At 32.7% G+C, this 14,797-nt stretch overlaps 1 protein-coding gene across 1 annotated transcript; it reads left to right on the forward strand.

Moving 5' to 3' along the window:
- Nucleotides 1–4,218: 4,218 nt before the first annotated feature.
- On the forward strand, nt 4,219–5,616 carry LOC110826026 (uncharacterized). Its single transcript, XM_088209735.1, has one exon. The coding sequence runs from the start codon at nt 4,219–4,221 to the stop codon at nt 5,614–5,616; it is 1,398 nt and encodes a 465-aa protein (XP_088065861.1).
- The last annotated feature ends 9,181 nt before the right edge of the window (nt 5,617–14,797 follow it).

Genomic DNA, 14,797 nt, shown 5'->3' on the forward strand with positions numbered 1-14,797 from the left:
TGATTGGGTCAATCATCTATACATATTTATATTCTATACATCCATATATGGGCCGAAACTTATAAGAAAATAAAATTATGAATTGAATGCGGAAACAAAATAATAGAGTTAGAATTTATATTTCTTACACAATAATTTAGAATACCCAATAGGGATACAAGAATATCCCTTCTAAAAGAACAAGAAAAATTTAAAGAAATAAATGAAAAATAAACAACTGAGTATCCTAAAACGACATTCACTAACTTTTGAAGGGAGTTCGGTTGGTGAACTATTCACAACCCCCTTGTTGATCGGGATCTGGATCTTGATCCTTTTGATCTGAAATAGTTAATGAAATGGTGAGCTATACTAGCATAATAAGAATATCACACCATTCACCGATACAGAAACTGAAGATTAGTAAAAATCATAAAAACAACCAATGAAGCTCTTATTTTAATAAACTAATTTTTCATAAGTAAAATCGTTTATTGCATACTTATCGTTTGCGAGATTTCTAAAACTGATTTATAGAGACAACGACTCAAATAACATCATAATCTCATATTCAAGTGAATAAGAACAACAAATTTTCTTTTTTATTTGCTTACTAGTATCCCTAGGGGTCCATAGGGAATGTCTCACTACGCGTGAACCAATATCTAAACTTTCTCAACTAACCGGCCGTCCCCATACCCCGTCAAGTATGAGCGCTAAAAATACTATTCCTCAATACCCCGTCCGGTATGAGGGTGAATTAGGTCGTTCCCATACTCCTTTTGATATGAGCACAAAAAATAATATCATTCGATACCCCGTTCAATATGAGGCAATGTTCATGGTAGGGTTCCCTATATACCCGGTCTGTTTAACATCTCCCAAAATATCCAGTAAAACAATCATTCATTAATTCACTTAACCAAGCAATTTTCCATTTACATTTTAATTTCCAGTTTTACAAATTAACTGTAAATCACGTAAGACAAATAATACATGCATCAAGGAAGCACAACTGAATTATTTAACCATTACAGTATATTATCATGCATTTAAAGTTGTAAAATCAAATAATTAGTTAAACATGACAAATAATAAATAACTAACCGATTCTGGCTTCATTAGTAACTTGTAATTATTCTTAAAGTTTTCTAAATTATACAAAATACCATATTATCGATCATTAAACTTTAATTCTATAACAGAAAGTATGGTAAGGGATTCTTACCCAAATCGGTGTCCGAAATATTGAATTTTCTACTACGCTTATTGGCTATTCCACAATTTTTTAAATTTTTCTCCAGAGATTAAAACACACTTCACGTACCTAAAAATACCTTAAAATCTAAAATCGGTGTTAAAAACCCTTTTTTTTCATCACCTTTGTTTTTTCTATTTTTATTTATTAGGTCATTTTCTTTTTTGTTTCAAGTTTGATATTTCTATTATTTTCTTTCTATTTGAAATATCTATTTTCCACACCAAGGGTGCAAGGTGTACATATAGAAGTAGAAATAAATAATAATAATAAATAGATAATAAAAAATTATTGTACAACAAAACTACCAAAAATAAATAACAACGCCAATAATAGTATTATGAAATTATAATAAAATTCAAAATAATATAAATAATATAATATTCAGAAAAAGTAGTGTAGTAAATAAAATCTATCCTAAACAAATCATAACCTAACAATTGTTGTTTTGAGACATAATTTATCATCATAAATAAAAATTTGACTATTTTATAAGCGTAAAGAATCTGACTGTATCACCTCGCATATTTAATAGACTTGAGACGAAGATAACTTCTTGAGAAACAATAAACCGGAGGTGAATTCACCAATTTGTTTATAAGCAACAGTAAAATTAACGACTCCACATAAGCTTAAAGATCAACCAAAGTGCAATAAAAAGTCAAGATAATAAAAAGTATGAGCAAAACACTGAGTTATAAAGTTAATTAGGTCAGAAGTAGATTTTCAAATAATGTGAACATAACAGAAGTCTAATAGAATTTTAATAAGGTCATAGAATATAGATATCAAATATGATTAAGTATGTTTGAACAATTCTTGTATACCATTTATAATAAACACACCTATTAGTTAGTTACATATGAACAGATAAAAGGGTTCATGACTCAACATTGTATGGCTTTAGCAGTAAGAGAAATTATTTATTTTGTTTGAATATTGTGAATAATAATTCATTAATTTAATTTCTGAATTTGATTTCTGTTATTTTAAAATATTTGAGTTGTACGTCTCGTGATGCTACGGTTTGTAGTTCATTTTTTTTTTTGCTTATTTTATAATTTTTTCTTTTAATACATATGAATAATATGTTTATTTTAATATTCAAGTAGAGGGGTGCTTATTATTTATTTATTATTATTATTATTATTATTATTATTATTATTATTATGATTCTTCTTCTTCTTCTTCTTCTTCTCCTTTTTGGGTTAATGGTCCGCGTTGTTTTGAAACATAATCTACCATCATAAATCAAATTTTGATTATTTTATAAGCGTAAAGAATATAACTTTTTTCCAAATAAACTGTATCATCTGCATATTTAATAGATTTGAAACGAAAATAACTTCTCGAGAAATAACAAACCGGAGGTAAGTTCACCAATTTGTTTATAAGAAACAGTAAAATTAGCGACTCCACATAAGTTTAAAGATCAATCAAAATTCAATAAAAAGTCATGATAATAAAAATATGAGCAAAACACTGAGTTAGAAGGTTACTACATTAGAATTTAAAATAATGTGAACATAATAGAAGTCTAATAGAATTTTAATAATTTCATAAATATATTTGAGCAATTCTTATATATCATTTATTTATAAGTGGGAAACACACTTATTAGTTAGTTGCATATGAGTGGACAAAATGGTTCAACACTAAATATTGTATGACTTTACCAGTAAGGAAAATTATTTATTTTGTTTGAACATTATGAATGATAAGTTATTAATTTAATTCCTAATTTTTAATTTATTTTTTCACACGTATGAATAATATATTTATTTCTAAGTCATATATATATAAATTTAAAAAGACCATTTATCAACAATATGGTAGTCTACTATTTAAAATTCTTTTTTGTTTGAATTTTAATATTTATACTATTTTTCTTTTCTCTTTTAAATGTCTACTTTATGTGCTAGGGGAATGAGATGTGAATATGTAATTCAAAATACATTAAGAAAATAGCAAGTAAATGACGTAAAAGTATTGTATCACAAAGATAATAATAAGCAAGAATACTATTAAAAAAAAAAGTGTGAAATTATAATAAGACTAACATTAATTATTTATTATTCACATTTAATTTGAGGAGTGCTTATTATTTATTATTTATTATTATTATTATTATTATTATTATTATGATTCTTCTTCTTCTTCTTCCTCTTCTTCTTCTTCTTCTCCTTTTTGGGTCAATGGTCGGCTTGCTGTCATGACGGTTCCTCTTTGATGTATAAAGATGCCCAAAGTTAATTATTATTATTATTATTATATGATAAATCTTTAGTTTTCTCTTTGTGCTTTTGAAATATTTGTGTTGATTTTCATCATTCGAGAGGCTATTTAAACGTAGTTCTCATGTATTTTTAGTAAAAAATAATTGACGCATTTCATACTATTCAAAATAAAATACTGATATCTTCAAAATAAAAGATGTTTGAAATTGCTTGAAAAGATATATTCAAAATAGAATATGCCTTCAATTATTTAAACAAATAAGTTTTTATTCAAAAATAAATAATAACACACTTTAATAAATTACTAATTTTATAAGAAAACAATGAATTATTTTTTAGTAAAAAATGAACTAAAAATATATGTTTATTTATAATTTATGTTATTATATATGTTCTAAATTTGAAGGAGATATAAAGAAGATAAGAAAATAAATTTGTTAAATAAAAATAAGAAGGTAAAAAGTTGTTTAATTTAATATTGTACCAGCAGTAGTTATAAAGTCAATAGATTCTAACAAGTCTTTGCTTCCGTTCACACCACAATTAATGATCCACCTTTTTTTTTTTTATTCCTTTCACATTTATGCATTAAAGAACAAGACACAACATAAATAATGTTGGATAAATTAACTTTTCAATTCTTGAATGCTTACTATAAATATCATAGGAGGTTCTCCTAGCGAATCACAAAACAAAGACTAACTAAGAAGAGAGTACTTTACAAGTGAGAAGAGAAGAGAGAAAATGGCATTGCCAAGGTACGTCGTTCTAAAATCAAAATACAACAACAAATATTTACGCTACATTCATGAAGATACGCAAGTGCATGGATTTCTCCAATTCTCTGGAGATGAGGTTGTAAGTCCCTATTCAAAGTTTGAAGTAGAGCCTTCTAAGACTGCAAGTGGACTGGTACACTTGCGGTGTTGTTACAACAACAAATATTGGGTTAGGTGGTCCAAAAATCATTGGTGGATTATTTGTGGTGCTGACCAACATAATGAAAATCAATCTGACTGGTCTTGCACATTGTTTCAACCCATTTTCATAGATGGCGATTCTAAAAAGCTTCGATTTCTCCATGTTCAACTTAAACATTATTGCTCCTTGTGGAGGTTAGATCCACCCTTCGGTGATTGTTTGTTTGCAGGCTATGATCATCCTGAAGAGTATGAGTGTGATATTTGCATAATTGTTGATTGGGAGTCATTGTTAATATTGCCCAAACATGTCGCTTTTAAGGGTGACAATGGTCAATATCTTAGTGCTCGTTGGATCGAAGGACATCCATATCACCAGTATGCATCTAACGATATTGGAGATCCAACAGTTGGTTATGAGATTTTCACAACCAACGATGGAAGCATTCGCGTGAAATCTGATTACTTTGGTAAATTTTGGAGGCGTAGTCCAAATTGGATATGGGCCGACACAACAGACACTAGCAACAACAACTGCGACACATTATTTTGGCCAGTTAAAGTTTCTAGCAATGTTGTTGCTCTTCAAAATTTGGGTAACAACCACTTTTGCAAAAGACTCACAACTGAAGGTAAAATAGATTGTCTCAATGCTGGGGTCTCAACTATTTCTAGGGAGGCTCGAATGGAGATTTCAGAGCTTGTCATTTCACGACAAATTTATAATGTCAATTTTCGCCTCCTTGATGCTCGAGTCTATGATCAAAAAGTTATCACAATGGCAAATGGAGTTGCGGTGAATAAGACAAACCAGCCAAATGAAGCAGAAATCAAACTTACATATTCAGATACTACAAGCAATACTTGGAACTCAAGTGTTTCATTGAAGTTAGGAGTTTCAACTACCATTAAGACTGGCATTCCAATCATTGCAGAAGGAAATATTGAGGTTTCAACTGAGTTTGAGGGATCTTATGAATGGGGAGAAACAAAAGAAACAAAAAAAGAAATACAAACAGTTTACAAGGTTACTGTGCCACCAATGACTACAGTAAAGGTGAGCTTGATTGCAACAATAGGTACTTGTGATGTTCCGTTTTCATACTCTCAGCGCGATACCCTTACAAATGGACAACAAACCACTTATTATTTGGATGATGGTCTTTATACTGGCATTAACTCTTTTAATTTTAAGTATGAAACTAATGAAGAGAAACTTTGATGGATTTAAAAGTGAAGAAATCTACGGTTATGGTATCCTTACTAGCTACTTATTAGAATAAAGTGGGTTTTATCTCTATCGCAAAGTCCCACCTTGTTTCTTATGCTCATGTAATGTGTTTTGATTGTCATATCAATCTATCTGTTATGTTTGGTAAGAGGTTCCGCTCTTACTATTGCTGGTATGTTTGTTGTAATTTTTATAATCTGATTATTGTAATAAAGTTATTTTTAATGTTATATATCATGTTGAATCACCTTTGGTTACAGAAGTTATTTAAAATTAAATTTATGAATTATTGGGATTTGGAAGATGCTGAGATGAATTATCAGCCATTATCATGACATTAATCTTGAAACTGAGCAAGCTTTATCTAATGCATACTTAATTGAGTATTATTTATATATACAGATAAAAACAAAGCAAATAGTAAAAGTAATGATGAAAATTGCTAAAAGTATAGATAGACCAAATTTAAAATTCACAAGGCTAAGTTAATTAATGGATTAATTAAGAAATAGAAAAAAAAATAATGAAATAAAAATTGTTTAAGTAACTAAGAGGCAAATAAATAAATAAATATAAATATAAATATATATATGTATATATAGTTCTCAACCGTAAGAACTGTTTAGTTAAGGGTTAAACGAGTGTATTTCAAATATAAACCTGAAGTTTTGTTTTGAAGTGAAGAAGCTTATAATAGAATTATAATGTATAATTAATATGTATATGTATAATTTAAATTAAACATGTATGAATGAGAATAAATAAGCATGTTGTCTTTTTTTTTTTCCCTTACACAGTCTAAGAAAAGCCTAGTCTTTGGTTCACACTTTTATTTGAAGTCCATAATTTGTTCAAGAGCACAAAGCATGGAGGCTAATGAAGTGAGAAGTCAAAGGGAAGGGTTAGTTGATCAAAGGTGGTTTATTACCAACGAGAAGATTGATTCTATTGAAAGTATGCTGCACTTCACCTTTACTTCGGCATTAAATCTAAAAGAAATTTCAGTAGTTTAACTAGTAGTGCTATCTATTTAAGTGATATATGAGCAAATGTATGCTAATCAAGATGCTCAAGTTGAAACTCAACCCACTGTTTAAGTGTAAACTTGGTAAAGTTAGAAACATCGATGAAAAAAAAATAGAAGTATTGAAATAAATATAGTACTTGAATGAGAAAATTAAATTTTTACAAAGAATAAATGTATAAGAGTTGACAAATTTTTCAACTTCATTACTGGTAACAGTTAAATTTTTTAAAAAAGTTTAAAATACTTGAATTCTCAAAATATACGAGACAAACTGTTTGAATGTTCATCTTAAAAGTTAAATAATTTATATGTATGCGTTTAATTCAAATTGATGATTCACTGCTTTCAGGAAAGCTTAATTGGGATTGTGGAAAGAGGGTTTTTTTTTTTTTAATCCTTGACATTATTCAGAGAGTTGCTGATAATTAAAAAAGAGAACTCGAAAACATTTAACGTTCTAAATAGAGCTCTCATTAACTGAAAGGGAGACGATTAAGATCTCCGTGAGAATTCGGGAAAGAGTTTAACAAATAAATTATTAGGGCATCTAAACTTCAGTTTTATAGATAGTGTAGTTCAATAACTTTTTTTTTTGGGTTATAAATGCAATTTAAAAGTTAATATCAATATTATAATTGTTAATCAATTGTTATATTTATTTTACTGATAAATTATTTTTTCAGATAAAATAAGGCATAAAGAATAACTATTTAACCCAAAATTAAGTTTTTTCACTACTATTAAATGATTGTCATATCAAAATTTACAATATAAAAGTAATTAATTAATAACAAAAAGAATTAAGTATATAAACAAAAGAAATGTTCAATCACATTAAATTAAAAAAATGTTTTTACAAATTTTTATATTAAAATTAAGTTGAAAAATGTTTAATAAATTACCTTTTTTTCGTCTTGACAATTTATTTTGAAATGAAATTTCATATATTTAAAAATTAAAAAAAATGTTGTTACATCAAAGACATAAAACAAGACACGAGGTCCAATTAAACATTAATTATCATTGCTTTACATAATTTTCTCAACATTTAAAAAAAATCCAAATTTTCTACTAGAGACAAATTTGCATTTATACACTTTTGAATTTTTGTGTATAATGAATTATGTCTATATGTTGGATACTTTAGATCCAAAGGGTGTGTTTTTTCTTCCTTTCATACATAAAAATAATGTGTGTGTGTATATATATATTTGAATATATATGAATCTCATTATATACAAACAAACAAACAAACAAAAACTACAATATTGATTGGGTCAATCATCTATACATATTTATATTGTATACATCCATATATGAAAAAGTTAAAACCAATATATTAAGCAACATGGATAATTCTAATATACTAAAAATATCATGTAAAGGGCCGAAACTTATAAGAAAATAAAATTATGAATTGAATGCGGAAACAAAATAATAGAATTAGAATTTATATTTCTTACACAATAATTTAGAATATCCAATAGGGATACAAGAATGTCCCTTCTAAAAGAACAAGAAAAATTTAAAGAAATAAATGAAAAATAAACAACTGAGTATCCTAAAACGACATTCACTAACTTTTGAAGGGAGTTTGGTTGGTGAACTATTCACAACTCCCTTGTTGATCGGGATCTGGATCTTGATCCTTTTGATATGAAATAGTTAATGAAATGGTGAGCTATACTAGCCTAATAAGAATATCACACCATTCACCGATACAGAAACTGAAGATTAGTAAAAATCATAAAAACAACCAATGAAGCTCTTATTTTAATAAACTAATTTTTCATAAGTAAAATCGTTTATTGCATACTTATCGTTTGCGAGATTTCTAAAACTGATCTATAGAGACAACGACTCAAATAACATCATAATCTCATATTCAAGTGAATAAGAACAACAAATTTTCCTTTTTATTTGCTTACTAGTATCCCTAGGGGTCCATAGGGAATGTCCCAGTACGCGTGAACCAATATCTAAACTTTCTCAACTAACCGGCCGTCCCCATACCCCGTCCAGTATGAGCGCCAAAAATATTATTCCTCAATACCCCGTCCGGTATGAGGGTGAATTAGGTCATCCCCATACTCTGTTCGATATGAGCGCAAAAAATACTATCCCTCGATACCCCATTCGATATGAGGCAACGTTCATGGTAGGGTTCCCTATGTACCCGGTCTGTTCAACATCTCCCAAAATATCCAGTAAAACAATCATTCATTAATTCACTTAACCAAGCAATTTTCCATTTACATTTTAATTTTCAGTTTTACAAATTAACTGTAAATCACGTAAGACAAATAATACATGCATCAAGGAAGCACAACTGAATTATTTAACCATTACAGTATATTATCATGCATTTAAAGTTGTAAAATCAAATAATCAGTTAAACATGACAAATAATAAATAACTAACCGATTCTGGTTTCATTAGTAACTTGTAATTATTCTTGAAGTTTTCTAAATTACACAAAATACTATATTATCGATCATTAAACTTTAATTCTATAACAGAAAGTATGGTAAGGGATTCTTATCCAAATCGGTGTCCGAAATATTAAATTTTCTACTGCGCCTATTAGCTATTCCATGATTTTCTAAATTTTTCTCCAGAGATTAAAACACACTTCACGTACCTAAAAATATCTTAAAATCTAAAATCGGTGTTAAAAATCATTTTCTGGCCAATTTTGGGGTTCCAGCACGGCCGCCCGCAATGGTAGTTTTCCTAGGCCTAGCCATTTTCAGCCGCTTTTATACCCTTTCCTATGAGAAAACACGTTAGGGGGCCTCGATTGCCCCAAAAAAAATCAAAATACAAAAACCTACCGGTGGTGAAATTTTTTGGTACAATGCCTTCGTCGGCTCACCTTCGCGCCTGGGTATTTTTCTTCGGTCAACCTATAGGAAAGAGAACGGTGAACACAACGATGAAAAAATCACACAAAACGGAAAACGAGAAGGGGTTTATCAGAGGCGATTGCAGATTCTGCCAGCGGTGGCTCCGTTGGACTTTACCCACAGGTTCTAGCTCACCTGCCTTTTGGTTTACACCGATATGGCCACAGGGATGCTCGGAATCGAATTTAGAGCAGGTAGGAGAATTTTTACCTTTTTTGACGGTTGAAGGTGGCTTTAGTACAACGGGCGGATGATGGTCGGCTTCCTTCCCCGGCTGCTAGTTCTTCTTTTCCGACAGGGGGCTGGCGGCTAAGGTTCGGGTTTAATGTGATGCAAAATATTTATACACATCTTGCATCAATATAAACTGTTCATCGAGTTTAATCTCGACTGTTCGATCGTGCCTAAGGAGGAAACAAATTTGAATCTTTCGTCACGTTTGATCTCGATCATCCGATCGTGCCTAAGAAGAAAATAAATCTGGAGACCGTTCATCGCATTTGATCATGACCTTCCGATTATGGATGAGGAGGGAACAGATCTGGACCATCTACGTATACGGGAAGCCTTTTGGGTCGTCCGATCGAGGGGCACGCGGATCGCTAGTGTGGCCTCCTGCAGGCTCCGAGTCAGCTTGCCTTTCCACGGGTGCGCTCCGGTTTGTCATTACTGCTAACTACTTGGCCCTATGTAGCAAAATTTTCCAAAATTGTGTTCTGACTCCCAGTTTCAGATTTTTCTTTCAAAAACACCCCCTAAACCCAAATTTTCACCCATTTTTACCAAAATTATTTTCAATCTCATCCCTAGTTTATTTTTTCCCAAATAAAACAAAAATTTCATTAAATTAATTTATAAAATATATTTTATTTTATTTTTTATACATATCTAAATTAACAAAATTTATCTGGGCCAATTTTTTGAGACTGAGTATTACAACGTTTGTCTTGTTCCTTATTTATACATTTATAATTTTTTATAGTTATTTTTCTTCCACCACATTTTATTTTTATTTTTATTTCTTTTTTTGTTTCAATTTTGATAATTTTATTATTTTTTTCTATTTGAAATATCTATTTTCCTAAGTGAGGATAGAGATGTATTGTAATGACCCCGAAATATAAAAGGAAATATATAATAATTTAAGTGCAGAAGCGAAATAAAATATTAAAGTTTACATCCCTTATACAATAATTTAGAAGTACTTAACAGCATTACAGAATTAATTCTTTGAACGAAACACGAGAAATAAGAAAACAAATAAAAAATAGAAAATATCTAGCATCTACTCGTACTCTTCTTGTGGATCGGACTCTAAAACCTGGTCTTCCTGATCTGAAATAGTTAAATAAAGAATGGGCTACACTAGCCCAGTAAGGATATCACATTATATTAGCGGCACGAAGCAAAGGTTGGTATAAAATCAAAAAAACTAATGGAGCACTTAATTTAAGCCAATATATTTATTAAAAATAAAATTATTTACCATAGTGGAATTTATGAAAATAATCTATACAGACAATAATATTATGCAAATCATGATTCCATCCATGGAGGTTCATAGGGATGTTCTCGCTACACGTGAATCCTTTTCTTTAGCAATCTAAATTACAAGATCGTCCCCATACCCTGTCCGGTCTAAGCGCCAAAACATTAAACCTCAATACCCTGTCTGGTATGAGAGTGAAGCGGGTCATCCCCATACCCCGTCCGGTATGGGTGCTAAATTATCAAGTCTGCATACCCCGTCCGATATAAGACAACATCCAAAGTAGGATTTTCTATGTACTCGGTCTATCCACCATCTCCTAAGATATCCAGTAAGACTGTCGTTTTACCTATTCATTTAAATCACACAATTTTCTTATCGTTCAACATTCCTTTTTTTCTGATTCAGTAGTAAACACATTAATTAAACATACATGCATTCAAGGCCATAAAATAAATCAGATACCATCACAAATATAAACTGTGAAATTAATCAACAGAAATTAATAGAGAATAATTTCCAGTTCCAGCTTCATTAGCAACCCATAATTAATTATGTATTTTTACTAAAATTGCACAAAATACAACATTATTATTTATTTAAACTTCAATTCTATGATAGAGAATAGGGTGAGGGATCCTTACTCGATCTGACATCGAAAAACTAAACGGTTGGGTTCCCTGAATTTTTCTCCGAAAATTGAAACGCATTTACAGTACCTACAAATGTTCCAAATAAATCCAAAATCAGTCCCAGGGCCCACTCGGCCAATTTTGGAGATCTGGCACGACGGCAGTCTGCCTCAGGTCGGTCAATTTGGGTCGTTTTCAGCTAAATTTGACCGATTTTGCATCGATTACTATGAGCACACACGCTAAAGGGCCTCGATTGGCCCAAAAAATGTGAAAAATCAAAACTCACCGGCGGTGGGGCTCTCCCGTGCGGCGGCTCCTCCGATTCACGTTGTGGTTGGATGTTTCCCTTTGGTCAACCTATAGAGAAGAAAACGGTGATCATAACGGTGAAACAATTACACGAAACAAGAATCAGGAATGGCCTCATCGGAGACAATTTATGAAATTCCCCACGGCGGCATCACCGAGCTTCGTCGGTGTTTTTCGGCCAATTAACTAGTCCTTTCACTCCGATTTGACCGTGGGTGAGCTTAAAATTGAATATCATGCAAAAGGAAAAGTTTTTACCTTTTTTAGTGGTCGGAAAGGGTTCCGATGCGGCTGCGGGTGGGGGTGGTCGGCTCCCCGGTAGGTGGGTCATCTTCTCCGGTGAGGGGTTTTGGTGGCTAGGGTTAGGGTTTGGTGTGGATAGGGGTTATTTATACCCATCCACTTTTGATCTGGGCATTCCATTGCGTTTGATCTGGATCGTCCGATCACAATTAAATAAGGAGTGAATTTGGGCCATTCATCACGATCTAATCTAGGCCGTCCATCGCGATTCACTTTGGACTGTCCGATCACTTTTAATCTGACTGTTCAATTGCGTTTGAGAGGGAGCGCATCCAGGCCGTTCGTGCGCGTAGGAACGGACCTCAGTCGTTCGATTATGCACATGCGGATCGCCCACGTAGCCCCCCTGCGTGGCCTCCCGTGTTAGCGCTTCTGCCACTTGGTGCGTCCTGGTTGGTCGATGCTACTGAACGAGCCTCTGACGTGGTAAATTTTTTCTAAATTATATTTTGATCCCAGATTTCTTATTTTTCTTTCAAAAATATTCCTAGAACCTAATTTTTCACCTCTTTTTTTCAAAATTATTTTTAATTTAATCTACCATCAATTTTACTCAATTTTTACATTAAATTAAAATAAAATAAAATACAATAAAATAAATTAAATAAAAAAATTATATTTATTAATAAAAAAAGATTTTGGTGGGTGTTACAACTCTCCCCCTCAAAAAAGAATTTTATTCCCTCAAATTTGTCTCTCACTCTCAATCGAACAGTTGGGGATATTGGACTCTAAAGTCTGATTCTAGCTCCCATGTAGCCTCCTTCGGTGTGTGGTTCTGCCATATGACCTTTACAAAAGAAATTTTTCGGTTACAGAGTAATCTGCTCTTTCGATCCACAATGCCGACCGGTACTTTCTCGTAGGATAGATCCTCCTTGAGTGAAAGAGGCTCGTGGGCCAAGACATATGAGGGGTCTGGGTTGTACTTGCGTAGCATGGTCACACGAAACACATTGTGGACCTTGAAAAGTTCTGGAGACAGTGCTAGTCTGTAGCCGGCGGTTCCAATTTTGTCTAAGACTTCAAATGATCAAATAAATCGGGAGTTCAGTTTTTTTTTCCTACTGAACCTACTGATTCTCTTGAAAGAAGTGACCTTAAGGAACACCCGATCGCCTTTCTCAAATTCTAAATCTCTCTTCAGGGTATCCGCATAACTCTTCTGTCTGCTCTGAGCTGTCTGAATGTTCTTTCTGATCTTAATTACTTTGGATGTAGTCTCCTCTACTAGATCTGGGTCGAACAGTTTTCTATCACCCACTTCTTCCTAACAAATTGGCGATCTGCATGGGCGCCCATATAATGCCTCATGCGAAGCCATGCCAATACTCGCTTGGTAGCTGTTGTTGTAGGTGAACTTTATCAGGGGTAGATGATCATCCCAATGGCCCCTGGAGTCAAAGACACAAGTTCGGAGCATATTCTCAAGTGTACGAATTATCCTTTTTAACTTTCCATCGGTCTGAGGGTGGAATGCAGTACTAAGGGATAGCTTCGTTCCCATAGCTTGCTGAAAGCTATTCCAAAACCGAGAAGTGAACCTGGGGTCCCTGTCGGACACTACTGTCATTGGCACTCCATGTAATCTGATTATTTTCTGGATATACATTCTTGCTAACTTATCCAAAGGACCAGTCATCCTAATGGCCAAGAAGTGGGAAGACTTGGTAAGCTGGTCAATAATTACCCAGATGGCATCATGTCCTGAGGGTGCCTTAGGTAATCCTGTCACGAGGTCCATGGTGATATGTTCCCACTTCCATTCTGGGATCGGTAATGGCTGCAGTAGCCCTCCTAGGCGTTGATACTATGTCTTGATCTGCTGACATACAAAACATTTAGAAACAAAGTCAGCTACATCTCTTTTCACCCGTTCTACCAAAATCAGGGTCACATACTTTGGTACATTTTAGTGCTTCCGGGATACATGGGAAACTTTGAGCTATGGGCCTCTGTCATGATGTCCCTCTTTAGCTCACTGTCACCTAAAACACACACCATGTCTTAGAATCTGAGCAACCCGTCGACGGAAACTCAAAATTTTGAGCTAACTCTCTGTTCTGCATCTCACTTGAGGGCTACTAGAGTGGAAGATGCGGACTGAGCTTCCCTTATTCTCTAGATTAACTCAGGCTGAACGGTCAAGTGATCCAAACACGTGACTCTCCTCAAGTCCTGATGTCGTACCTGTTGTGTGGCCCCAATCTACCTGCATTTTGAAACCATCAAATGGGCTAATGTACCTGCACTTTTTCTGCTGAGTGCATCGGTTACCACGTTGCCCTTACTTGGGTGATACAAGATGTAGCAATCATAATCCTTAAGAAGTTCTATCCATATTCTCTGACGCATGTTGAGTTCCTTTTGAATGAATATGTATTTCAAACTCTTGTAATCGGTATAGATCTGAAAGGTATCTCCATACAAATAATGGCGCCAAGTCTTTAAGTCGTGTATGATTACGACAAGCTCTAAGTCATGAGTGGGATAGTTTTTCTCA

Source organism: Carica papaya, chromosome 8 (assembly GCF_054855325.1).
Source record: "Carica papaya isolate Zhongbai chromosome 8, ASM5485532v1, whole genome shotgun sequence".
NCBI lineage: Eukaryota > Viridiplantae > Streptophyta > Magnoliopsida > Brassicales > Caricaceae > Carica > Carica papaya.